Source organism: Catharus ustulatus, chromosome 8 (assembly GCF_009819885.2).
Source record: "Catharus ustulatus isolate bCatUst1 chromosome 8, bCatUst1.pri.v2, whole genome shotgun sequence".
Lineage (NCBI taxonomy): Eukaryota > Metazoa > Chordata > Aves > Passeriformes > Turdidae > Catharus > Catharus ustulatus.
The window spans coordinates 28,331,747-28,343,965 of record NC_046228.1 but is presented as its reverse complement, the minus strand read 5'-3'; the positions used below and the strand labels follow the sequence as shown (position 1 = coordinate 28,343,965).

The 12,219-nt window shown below is 53.1% G+C and overlaps 2 protein-coding genes across 2 annotated transcripts in view; both read left to right on the top strand.

The window, feature by feature from the left end:
• Nucleotides 1-7,946, top strand: part of LOC116999418 — a 49,413-nt gene extending 41,467 nt beyond the window's left edge. Inside the window, exons 5-6 of the mRNA XM_033066117.1 lie at nucleotides 7,061-7,886; nucleotides 7,922-7,946. Coding sequence (XP_032922008.1) covers nucleotides 7,061-7,886; nucleotides 7,922-7,946 — 851 coding nt within the window. The remainder of the gene's footprint in view (nucleotides 1-7,060; nucleotides 7,887-7,921) is intronic.
• Nucleotides 7,947-7,988: 42 nt separating this feature from the next.
• On the top strand, nucleotides 7,989-9,998 carry LOC116999730 (leucine-rich repeat-containing protein 37B-like). The gene is made up of 3 exons (XM_033066690.1): nucleotides 7,989-8,208; nucleotides 8,313-8,402; nucleotides 9,567-9,998. The coding sequence occupies exons 1-3, from the start codon at nucleotides 7,993-7,995 to the stop codon at nucleotides 9,603-9,605; spliced, it is 345 nt and encodes a 114-aa protein (XP_032922581.1). The 5' UTR covers nucleotides 7,989-7,992; the 3' UTR covers nucleotides 9,606-9,998.
• The last annotated feature ends 2,221 nt before the right edge of the window (nucleotides 9,999-12,219 follow it).

The following is a 12,219-nucleotide window of genomic DNA, read 5'->3' as shown; positions in this document are numbered from 1 at the left end:
ACAAAAGGAGCTCGAGCACACCAGCACCAGCAAACCTTGAGCAGGGTCTGAACAATTGCTTCAGTCTGAGCAAGGAGACTTTAGGGTAGTGCTGCATTTGTCCTTTATAAAAATTGATTTTTAATAAATATGACTTCAAAGATTCATTCACGTCGACTCGTATGTGTATCTTTGCCATTTCCATCCAGATCTGTCATTCCATTTAAGTAAATATTGTTTGCAGTAGTGCTTGTGTGACAGCCCTGGTGAGCCAATGGCAGCAAAGGGCTGGGACTGGGTTGATGCTTATCTGTAAATTATTGGAGTCATATCTGGCAGAAAATGACATTTTAGTGGTTGCAGAGAAGATGAGCTAGTGTCCTGGAGATACCATTAAGACTACTGGGAATGTATTGTGGAGTATCAGTACACTTTCCCTACAGAGAGAGAGTCTGGTACTGCAGTAATCTCAGCAACAAGCACAAAGAGTGAATGGCATATCTGGAAATGGTGGTTTCTTTGTCTCCAGCACAGGCACTTCCTAAGCAGTAGCTTTGAGTCCCTTTTCATTGTCCTTGTCAGGAAATGGAAACCACCTTTTTCTGCCTTCTGCTCATTTGTTACTGTGCCAGGTGACACGCTCAATGCCTCTCCCTGTCCCACCTTTCCTGTGCCAGGATCAGCAGCACAGCCAAGGCTAAAGGGGGTGATCCTTACCTGTACAGATATGCTGAGCTGTATTCTGCTATTACTGTGTTATTATGAATAGTTAAAACAACGCATCATCTCTAAAGTACAGAACTGGTACATTTTAGAATCCATTAGCCCTTTAAAAATAATTGGATATTTTCTCATCTTTGTTAATTTGCAGCCTTTGGTAATTCACACTGGGTGATCTAGTCATTAGTGCGAATTATATTTAAGAAATAAAACTTAAATATATTCCATTCTACAAAAAACCTCCAAGTATGGTAGGAAAACAATTGTGCTGCCAGTTACTTGATTTGTGTGGTATTATATTAAAGAAACCCCAGCAGAATTTAACTTAGTGCTTATTAAAGAAACCCCGGTAGAATTTAATTTGGTGCTCTAGGTTTGTGGTGTATCACAGTTTATGTTATCATCAAAGAAGCAAAATTTAATTATAACTGAAACACTAAAACAAGTATTTTGTTTAAAAAATATTGTAAAAAAAAGAAAAATATATATATACTTGTTTTCTTTTTCTCTTCCAATATCTTGCTGGAAAGAAGAAACCATTTCTCACTGATTTTTTCAGAGTGGAATAATAAACACAGACAGACTTGCTATTTAACAACACTATTATTAAAGACTGTAGAATTATTGTCACAAAGAGATACACAATTGCTACAGTAAAAAAAATTCTTGCAGCTCTGGTGCCAGTATAATTCCTTTTTGCCATAAAAATAAACAGACTTTTAGCTACAGAGTACATGTAATAAAGGTGTTGTCAGATCAGAAAAGAGGGGTTCTCATTAACTGATTCTGAAAATATAAGTTGATGTTTTTCAAATGGATGCAATCAGAAGAATGCTCTTGCAGCTTTAAAAGCAAAGAGTGCTAATGGAATCAAAGGAAATAAGTTACAAAATAAGTTGAAGGAAAATAAGATAGCAGAGAATGTTCTTGTAGATATAGGGCTGACATAAGGACAGAAATGCATCTACAGATCTTTACTTTTGTGAGTGAACCATTTAATACAGGACCTCAAACAAGGCTGGTGATAATGAAGTGTAAATTCATAATGTATTTGTTCAAAGTAGAAGACAGAAAATGACAGGTAAAAAAATCAGTACTGTTTTTTTCTAAATTTTTTGTTTGTTAATTTGTTGGAGTCTGTAATCAAGGGTCTCTCTCTGAATTCTTCAGAGAGAAAAGAGAATGCAGGGATTGAATTAAAACCTTTGGATGGACTGAAGTATGTTAAGCCACTCACACATAAAATACAGGTGTAAGTTTAAGTTTTTGAAAAAGTAAGTAAGTAAGTTTTAGCATGAGCTTTAAGTGCTTTTAGTGAGTAAAAGGTCTCAGATGCCAGAGTAGAAGTGCAAGTTTTCATAAAGGTTGCAAAACGCAGTCCTAGATACCAGTGTTTTTGTGGAGGTCCAGGAACATATTTTTTGACATAATAAAGATAGACCATGCAAGCAGTTTATACATAATTTAGTGAGCTAAGAAACTAGAATTCCAATAAATTAAGAAGTAGTAGTACAAGTTTGTGTCTTAGCTTGTTGGGAAGTTTCTATATGAGAACATGAATTGAGGACAGCTAGTTTACAGAGAGAGAGACAGAGATTCCTCCCAGATCACCATCATGGACTAAAAGAAAAAACATGGGGATATTAATTACATTGCTGTACCTCCTGCTGACACTGAGCAGAATTGTTCTCTCAAGGAAGTTTGGTGCACATGCATGAAATGCACCTTTGTCTAATGTGGCCCAGAATAGCCTAAAAAAAGAGTCATGAGAGTGTGGTTCCCTCAGGCTCTCGCGGCCAAAATTCCGAGCTTGACCCGGCTTTCAGGAAGCTCCCTGCGCTCTCCCAGCGCCGTGCGGGGAGTTCGGCCCTTGCTAGATGCCAGGAGCCCACCAAAGGAACTACCCTGTGCGAGTGCAGAGCGCAGAGAAAAGACAGCGAAAGGCTCATGAGGTTACAGAGAGAGAGGGAGAGATCCCTCCCTGATCACCGTCACGGACACAACAGGCAGAACTTGGGCATATTAATTACATTTATTACCAACAAATCAGAGCAGGGTAACATGAAGCAAAAGAAATTTCAACAAGATTCGTAGGCCCATACTAAACCTGGCCCCACAAACCAAATAAAAATGGAATGGCTTCACAGTGACAGAAAACAGGGTTTGATCGTGTGTTCGGGAGAAATTCTTCCCTGTGAGGGCGGGGTGGCCCTGGCACAGAACGCCCAGAGCAGCAGAGGCTGCCCCTGGATCCCTGCAAGTGTCCAAGGCCAGACTGGACAGGCCTTGGAGCAAGCTGGGACAGTGGAAGGTGTCCCTGCCCATGGCAGGGGTGGGACTGGCTCATCCTTAAGGCCCCTTCCAAGGCAATCCATTCCATGATTCCACGGATTGATGTTTGTGAGACAGAGTCATTTGGTGACAGCATCACCTGGCGCCGGTTTGCTGCAAGCTCTGATGTCACCCAGCACCACGGTGACACGAGCGTTGCTGCAGCGACATGAGAGGGACCACTGTGACATTGGCAGCACCACTGTGACACAGCAGCTGCCACAGCTGCACCTCAGCTCTGCGTTCCAGGTGACTGCAGCCAGTCCTGCCTCGCCATGGACCTGGTGACACGTCTCGTGCGTGCTCTGCTCCTGCTGGCCCTGCTGCTGGCAGCGGCCCCCTCGCCAGGAGTGGCCAAGGAGCTCTGCCCAGAGCCCTGCCACTGCCCACAGCCTGGGCAGCTGGACTGCCGGCACTCCGGCCTGGCCACTGTGCCCCCGGCCAGCCGCCACCACGCCCTCACCGTGCTGTGAGTCCCTCTGCCCCACAGAGCCCTGCAGCTGCCCCTGCTTGGCTCCTGGTGCTGCAAACCCCAAGGGGGACACCCGGGGGACTCCCTGGGCAGAGACTGGGGGGGTTTGGGGGCCTGAGCTCAGCAGGAGGGTGAAGCCAGGCTGGGCACGCTGGGCCTTCTGCAGGCAAAGCCCGCCTGGGTTTTCCTGAGAGGGGCCGGGGTCTTTGCTTTCTTTGCAGCGATTTCACTGGCAACTCCATTGCTACTATTGGAAAATACACCTGGAAGGAGTACCCATGGACCGAGACCTTGTAAGCGCCTGCAGCATTGCAAATGGCAGGAGTTTGGGTATTTTCCGTCCTTTACTCTTGGGTTGCAGCAGCAGCCTGGCCACCACGGTTTCCAGAGGGATTCAGAGCTCTGCTGCTGTGCAGGGAGGGGTGTGAATCACCAGGGCTTCCCAGCATGGCAGGAAATGCCATGAGCTGCATCTCTTGCAGCCCAGGGCACTGTCCCTGTGTCTGTTTGCCCAGGGATCAAGCTGTGGCAGCTTCAGGCGGCCAGGAGCAAATGCCTGCTCTGGCCAGGAGTGGGGACGATGCCTGCAGTGGCCCCAAGAGATGCTTCAGTCAAGCTGCTGCAGGAGATTTTCCCATGACAGTGCCATTTGCTGCTGGCCAGGGGCCACTGTCACAATGTCCCCGTTGTGTCCCCTTGCAGAGTGCTCAGGGACAATGAGCTGCTGGCAGTGAAGAGCCATTCCCTGGAGGGGCTGTTCCTGCTGAAGCACCTGTAAGCACCGTGCCCTGCCCAGGGCCAGGGGCTCCTGCCTGCCCCTCCCTGGGGCCCTGCTGCCCAGCCCCGCCACAGCCGTGGGCACGTGGCCTTTGTCCCTGCTGGGATCAAGGCTGCAGAGGCAAGGGAAAGCGACAGGGCAAATGGAAGTGACATTTTTGGTGTTCTAACTGCAACAGGGATTTGTCCTGCAATGAGATCCTGACCATCGAGGAACGGGCTTTTGAGCCACTGCCTTTCCTGAAGTTTCTGTGAGTGATCAAGTTGCTTTCTGGTGTTTTCAGTGCAGTCTTTGCAATGGGCGCCTTTCTTTTGTTAGAAAATGCCCCTATTCTTGTCCCTAAACCTGCCCTGCTCAGAGCCCAGCTTAGCTGCAGAGGTCAATGCTGATGGCTGCCCAGCCACACCAAGGGGACAGATCCCAGCAGGGTTATCCACACAGAGAGGAGCCATCAGAGCAGCCAGTTCTTGCAGCCTTGGCTGCACCCTGGCACAGAAATAGTGTCAGCCCTTGTGCCCTTCACTTCCCCTCCTGCTCAGGCTACAAACACTGAGAAAGCAGCAGTTTCTTCCCTCTTCCATCCTGGATTTGCACCTTTCCTCCCAAGAGATGCTGCTTGCTCCCTCTTCCCGTAGGACAGGCCCCATTCCTTTGTGTGACCTCCTCTTTCCCCAGAAACCTCTCTGGGAATGGCCTCACGCAGGTCCGCAGCGGCACTTTCCAGGCCTGGCACGGGATGCAGTTTCTCCAGGAGGTGTAAGTGGCCCCAGGGCTAAAGAAAGGCATGGCAGGGCGAGTCGCTGCAGGCTCTCTGCAGGGTCAGTAGGCAAGAGCAGCTGTGCCCTCTGGAAAGCCCTGACTGTGCCTGTGGATGTCAGCCAGGGAGCAGCAGGAGCGTGCAGCTGGAAGGGCCCTTTCCCCTGCCCTGCTCATCTCCTGCACGGCTTCCTTGACACCGGCCAGGCCATCGCCACGTGCCCGGCACACCCAGCTCCCGTCCCTGCCATCAGCCCTGACAGAGCTCTCTTGTTCCTCAGGATCCTCAGCCATAACCCGCTGGCTGTCATTGCTGACGCTGCCTTCTTCAAGCTGCCCTCGGTGATGTCTCTGTAAGTGTTGGCTGCTTTGGAGCAGATCCACAGGGATCTGTGTCTCTCTCGAGCGCCCTGTTCTCAGGAAAGCAGGGGAGGTGCAGCAGCAAATCTTCCTCTTGCCCAGCCTAGTCTGCTGGAGACACAGCTACCCCTGGCTCCAGCAGAGCAAGGCTAAGGTCCAGCGGTGCTGGTGTGTCCCCAGCTGCAAAGCAAGCCAGGAACTGGGACACAAACTTTCAGGGATGAGAGCCCATCCAGGGTCTGGGCTGTGGAGTGGCCGCAGGGCTCTGGGAATAAAGTGCACTCCTGCTGGAGCACTCGTGCCAGCAGCTCCAGGCCCCTGCCTCCTTCAGGGACTGGAGCTGCCCTCAGTGGTAGGCAGCAGGAGGGTCAGGAGAGGGGCAATCCTTTCTGGTGGCATCTGTGTGCCACGAGAGCTGCAGGACCTCGCTCCTGATTCCAACAATGGCCTGGTACAGAGCAGGGCAAGGCAGAGAGAAGCTGGGCTCTGCAATGCCTTCTCTTTGAGCAGGCACAAGTGGATGCCTCTGCCAAGAGCACCACGATGACCAGGGCCCTGGGCTTGCTCTCAGATCAGAGGTGGGGCAAGGTCACTGGAGAATTTAATGAGGTCTTTCCAATGCTTGCAGAGACCTGAGTGCCACCCAAGTGACTCCGCAGACACTGCTGCTGCTCCTGCAGACCACGTTGAGCTTGGAAACCCTGTGAGTGTGTGGGACAGAGCCCCAGGTGCCAGCAGGCCCTGAGTGCTGGGACAAGGGCACTGTTGGGGAAACAAAACCCTGTGCCACACAGGCAGAAGAATCCCAGTAAGCTCAAGAGTGGCTGCTTCTTCCTGGCAGCCTGCAAATACTCAGCAGCTCAGGGGCGTAGTTTCACCTTTTGGGTGACTTGCTGCAGGTTTCTCACAGGGGAGTTTGAATGGCAGGCGGGTGCATTTCTGTGCCACGTGGTATTTTGGGAGCAGTTCCACATTGCAGGATTCAATCCCCTTTGGAATGTTTTGCATTGGGAGTGAGGGGACTTTTCCAGAGCTGTGGCACACAATGGAGCACAAGTCCCATGCGTGGTATCCGTTTGCTCCCTTAGCTGGTCTGGGAGCCATGGGCTGGGTATTCCTGCAATAATCTCCTCTTGTCTTTAGCCAAGTGCCCAGGGAAGTGGCCTGCTGCCTGTGCAAGGAGAGTCCCTTCACCGAGAGCCCGTGCAGGAGCATCCTGTTCCCCTGCAAGAAGCTGTGCAGCACCAGCGCCCCGCAGTGCGGTTGGTGTCCGGAGGGGCTGGGGGGAGCTCAAATCTGCCACTTCTCTTGAGCCTGGGGACATGCTGCAGCACTGCCACAACTTGGGGGGTCCTGATCTCCTCTTGGAGTACAGGACTTGGACAAAACACCTGGGGTTGGAAAGTTCCTGCTGATTGTCCAGATCTTGTGTGTCACACAGTGTCTGGAGAAGGAACAGCTCCCTGGGATCCCCAGTGCAAACGTGTAGGGAAAAGGGCATAATGGCATAATGGGATGGATTGAAGGGCTCTTCTCCCCTCCACAACACATCTCCCACTCTGCTCTCGCCCTGCCTGGCCCTGAGACGAGCTCCTGCAGCTCGGGGTAACTTCTGAGCCTGTGTTTGTGCTCAGCCGCTGACCTGCTCTCTTGGTGTTCTCCAGCTCAAAGAAGTCTGGTACAGACACGGGGAGAAACACTGGACATGGAACAGCCCAGAACACTGAGCACCAGCCCAATGTTGAGCCTCAAGCCCAAGGAGCCTTCACTGGGAGATGACAGAACTGCAACACTTGTGATTGCCCTGACCCCGAGCGCTGAGGATGATGTCAGCAGCCTGGACAATTCCAGAAGCAATTCCTATCCCCCTCAGCATCTCTTGGGGCACACAGGCATACCGAGTGTTGATGACGTGAGGACCCAGCTCAAGAAGAAGCTGCGCGAGAGGAAACTGCACACGTCCAAAAGCATCCAGACTGCAAAAAGCCTTCTCCCATACCAGCGCCAGCCTCCCCGGCTGAAGGACGTGTTGGAAAAGACACCCTCAAGCTGGGATCAACAGGAGATGCAGTCACGTTCAAACCGATACGGACTAAACCCCTCGGATGTAGGCGGTGGATTACACCGTGCTTACGGTGCCTCTGTCACTGCACAACGCAGAGATGAGGAGGAAGATCCAGCTCCCAGGAGGAACTACATCAGGAGACACAAACGGCACAAGAGGGACGACAGCCGGAATTGGGTTGGACATAAGCAGCTTTTGTACCAGGTTTGGAGGTCGGGAGTCAAAGTGGAGCCAAAGCCCAGAGCTGACCAGGGTCTAAAGAGGAACCTGGATTTTCCCTCTGACCCGTTGGTTCAGAGCCGCCCTGCTGCCAGCAGCTGGGGAGAGGCCTTGGCTGAAGAGGAGCAATCCTCTCTAGGCAGGCACACCCTGATCTCCCCTGACAGCACAGAGGAGAAAGGCTCCATGCCCCTCAATAAACCTTGGTGCCCCCGCAGTCCAGACGTTGCGCTGGTTCCAGGAGAACTCTTGGAAACCGCGCTTGATCAGCACCAGCAGCTTCTGGAGGCGAACAAAGGGCTGCAAACGTTCATGGCCCACGTGGAGCGAACCCTGAAGATGGACTGCAGCCTGCCCCAGCTGAAGCAGGCCTGTGCCAAGATGGTCTCAAAGACCAGGCTGCTAGTAAATGTGCTCCGTGAGAGGCAAGAGAACCAGGAAGCCTCTGATGCCATGGACCAGTGTCCTCAGCAGGAGAACATGATCATCCACATGGCTTTGGGGAAAGGCAAGAAACTGCCAAGGAAGGTAGGAGAGCTGCTGGGCACTGCTGCCTGTGTCCTTCTGGGCAAAGGAGAATGGAAGGATCAATCCTCTGACCAATGTCATCTTCCTCCCTTTCCTCACTGCAGAATCTGGAGGTTGTGGTGTACGTCATCATCTCTGTGGCTTTGCTGTTTTTCTTCATCTTCGTTTATGTGATACTGAAGTGTGTCTTCCAGGTAAGACAGTGTCTTGTTTGACACACAGCTGTCTGTCTCGTAGCTGGAGTGCCCAGGTGATGAGCCCCAGGTGCCCCTGCAGATGCCCCTGCACATGCTGGTACCACAGGAGATGTTTTTCCAAGCCTGGAGGTTGTGGCAGCTTCCACAGTGCCTGGCTCAGCAGGGTTCAGCCTGCCTGGGGGAAGCTGGTCCTGCCTTCTGTCCCCACTCTCCCCAGCTTTGCTTTGCTCTCCTGCCTTCAGCCACACAGCAATGAGAGTTTTCTCCCTCTCCTCTTTGGCTGAATATTACAGGAAAGCCAATGTTTACAAATCTCCCATTTTCCACCCCCAGAAGCGCTCCCGACCTGGTGAACCTGACTGCCAACGCTGCCACAGCAGGACCCTCTGCCTGAGAAGGTAACTGCTGCCTGCCCATGCCCCTGCTGTGCCACCAAGAGTCTTTGCTGTGCACAGAAACTCCTCCTGGAGCCCTGCAGCCACGCAGGTGCTGCCAGTGCCCAGGACTGCCCTGGCTGTGTTTCAAACACATCGTGTTTGGGGGAGCCCTGGGAAGGGGGTCCTGAGCTCCTGAGCCAGGAGCTCCCAGCCCAACCAGTCCTTCCCATGGCAGCGCTGGGATGGATGTCCTGGGCTCCAGTGCGCTCCCAAATCTACGTGCTCACAAGCCATCCCTGTGTGTTTTCAGAACACTCTGGTCTGCTGATGGCTCTGCCCTACTTTTCCCCACTCTCTCCCCACAGTGGCTGGTGAAGAACTCACTCCCATCCTCTCCAGTTGCCTTTTCCATCCCGCGCTCATTTCCAGCTACTCCAGCCGTTGCCATCCCTCTTGGGGCTCCCCATCTCCCTTAGGCTCTGCTGACACACCCCACCCGAGCAGGGAGAGGTGCTGGCACCTGCTGCAGCCCTCCCTGGCCAGAGCTCCCTGCATACGGACCGGGAGCAGGGACCTCTGGGGATGTGATGCCCAGAAGCCTTTTGCTCCCCACTGACCGTGCACACTCCATTGGTTTGCAGCCCTGGAAATGGCTCTTCCCCACTCCTGCAGCGGCTGCTTCCCAGACAGGGAAGAGCAGAGCACAGGCAGCCCTGGTGCCCACAGCCTCCATCACCAGCTGCCTTCTCTTTTTATCCCTATTTTCCCTTTCTGTTTTTTACAGGTTCTGTGTAAATCTGCCACAGCGAGAGAGGAAGGATAACCAGGAGGCACAGGATGTGGAGCAGAACTGGGCAGGGAGCTCCTCCGAGAGTTGCCCCTGTGCTGACAGTGTCCATGGTGCTTCCCAGTTGAAGAAGTCTGAGTTGTCGTGGATTAAACGCATCAGGCGTGTGTATGAATCCGAGAGATAAGCATCCCAGGAAGAGACATGCAGAGAAGAACTCAGGAGGAAGACTCTCAAGAAGAAGTTAATGGGATGCCAAGAATTCTTCACCTCCCCATTTAGTATAGGAACTGCTTAGGCTCTGCTTGCATGCTGTTTCATTGCTGTTGTTATTCCCAGGATGCTTTTTGCTTGGCTGTAGTTTTCTTTCTGTCCCTGCTGAGGGAATGCCAAAGGTTGCTGCAGGCAACCACGAGCTCGGGACACCCACAGAAGGCATCAGTACCTCAGGGATTTCCTCACCCCTTGTGCCAATGTTTCTCCCTGCATTTAATAAAAATTAAGATTGTCCTCGTTCCTCCTGGTGTTGCTGATGTATTTGTAAAAGCAGTTTCTCTCCTCCCTTGTGGCATTGACCAAATTCAGTTCCAGCTGGGCCTCTGCCTTTCTGTCTTTCTCCCTGCATGCCCCAAATTCCTCCTTGCTGTCGTCCAGCAGTGCTGCCCTTCTTCCAAAGCTGCAAATTCTGTGTTTTCCTTGAGTCCCAGCAAAAGCTTCCTGCTTAGCTGCTCTGCTTCCTCACCAGTTCGTCTTTGGGCACACGAGCATGGCCTGTTCCTGCCTGCACCTTCAGGGATTGCTCCTTGCAGAATGTCCAGCCTCCCTGGACTCCTCTGCCCCTCAGGACAGTGTCCCAGGGAGCCTCTCAACCAGCGTGGCTGCACTGTCTCACCCTGGGCAGCCTCTCCAGCCTGGATGGACCTTTCTTCACATGGTCATAGTCCCGGCCCCAGAGGCCCAGAGCCTCCACCGTGTTGTGTAGAGGGAGCCGGGAAGGTGAGCTGGGCCAGGAGAGGATTCCCCTGCTGCCCCGAGCAGGGACCTGTTTCCATTTCTCTGTTACCTTTGCCAGCCCTGGTGCCACTGCCTGGCTCTGGCAGTGCCAGCAGCTCAAGAACTGCACGAGCTCCCTCTGAGCCACCATGTGCCATATTCTGGCTGTGGCTCAATGAAAAGTGGGAACCACGGCTGGATTCTTATTGCGGCGGCCGATAAGGACAAAGCCCAACTCTTGGAGGAGGAAACTGTCTGCCTCCTGCTTTATCCAGGTTGGACATGTCTTCCTGCTCTCTCTGGTGCATCAAATCTTTGGGTTCTTCCACATATCCAGAGGTGCATTCCCACAGCTGTTGCTCCCCTTGGAATTGCCTGTGCCCTTGTGTCTGCCTGTGCCCAACAGCTGGCCTGGACTGGTGGTGCAGGTACAACGAGCCTCACCTGGCACCGTCAGTCACCTCCCCACTGCTCAGCACTTGGGCTTCCCTTCCAGGGCCCTACTTCTGCTGCAACGTGGTTTCCCATTCCAACAAGGCCTTCCTGGATATGACACAAATCACTGCGTAACATGTCACACCACCAAAGGCGCTGTCACTGCCCTGTGTGAGGGGACAGTGCAGAGAAAAGACAGCGAAAGGCTCATGAGGTTACAGAGAGAGAGGGAGAGATCCCTCCCTGATCACCGTCACGGACACAACACAGCAGAACTTTTACATATTAAGTACATTTATTAACAACAAATCAGAGCAGGGTAACGTGAAGCAAAAGAAATTTCAACAAGATTCGTAGGCCCATACTAAACCGGGCCAAACAAAACAAATAAAAATAGGAATGGCTTCACAGTGACAGAGAACAGGGTTAGATCGTGTGTTCTGGAGAAATTCTTCCCTGTGAGGGCGGGGTGGCCCTGGCACAGAACGCCCAGAGCAGCAGAGGCTGCCCCTGGATCCCTGCAAGTGTCCAAGGCCAGGCTGGACAGGCCTTGGAGCAAACTGGGAGAGTGGAAGGTGTCCCTGCCCATGGCAGGGGTGGGACTGGCTCATCCTTAAGGCCCCTTCCAAGCCAATCCATTCCATGATTCCATGGATTGATGGCTCTGAGACAGAGTCATTTGGTGACAGCATCGCCTGAGCGCCCGTTTGCTGCAAGCTCTGATGTCACCCAGCACCACGGTGACATGGTGCTGCAGCGACATGAGAGGGACCACTGTGACATTGGCAGCACCACTGTGACACAGCAGCTGCCACAGCTGCACCTCAGCTCTGCGTTCCAGGTGACTGCAGCCAGTCCTGCCTCGCCATGGACCTGGTGACACGTCTCGTGCGTGCTCTGCTCCTGCTGGCCCTGCTGCTGGCAGCGGCCCCCTCGCCAGGAGTGGCCAAGGAGCTCTGCCCAGAGCCCTGCCACTGCCCACAGCCTGGGCAGCTGGACTGCCGGCACTCCGGCCTGGCCACCGTGCCCCCGGCCAGCCGCCACCACGCCCTCACCGTGCTGTGAGTCCCTCTGCCCCACAGAGCCCTGCAGCTGCCCCTGCTTGGCTCCTGGTGCTGCAAACCCCATGGGGGACACCCGGGGGACTCCCTGGGCAGAGACTGGGGGGGTTTGGGGGCCTGAGCTCAGCAGGAGGGTGAAGCCAGGCTGGGCACGCTGGGCC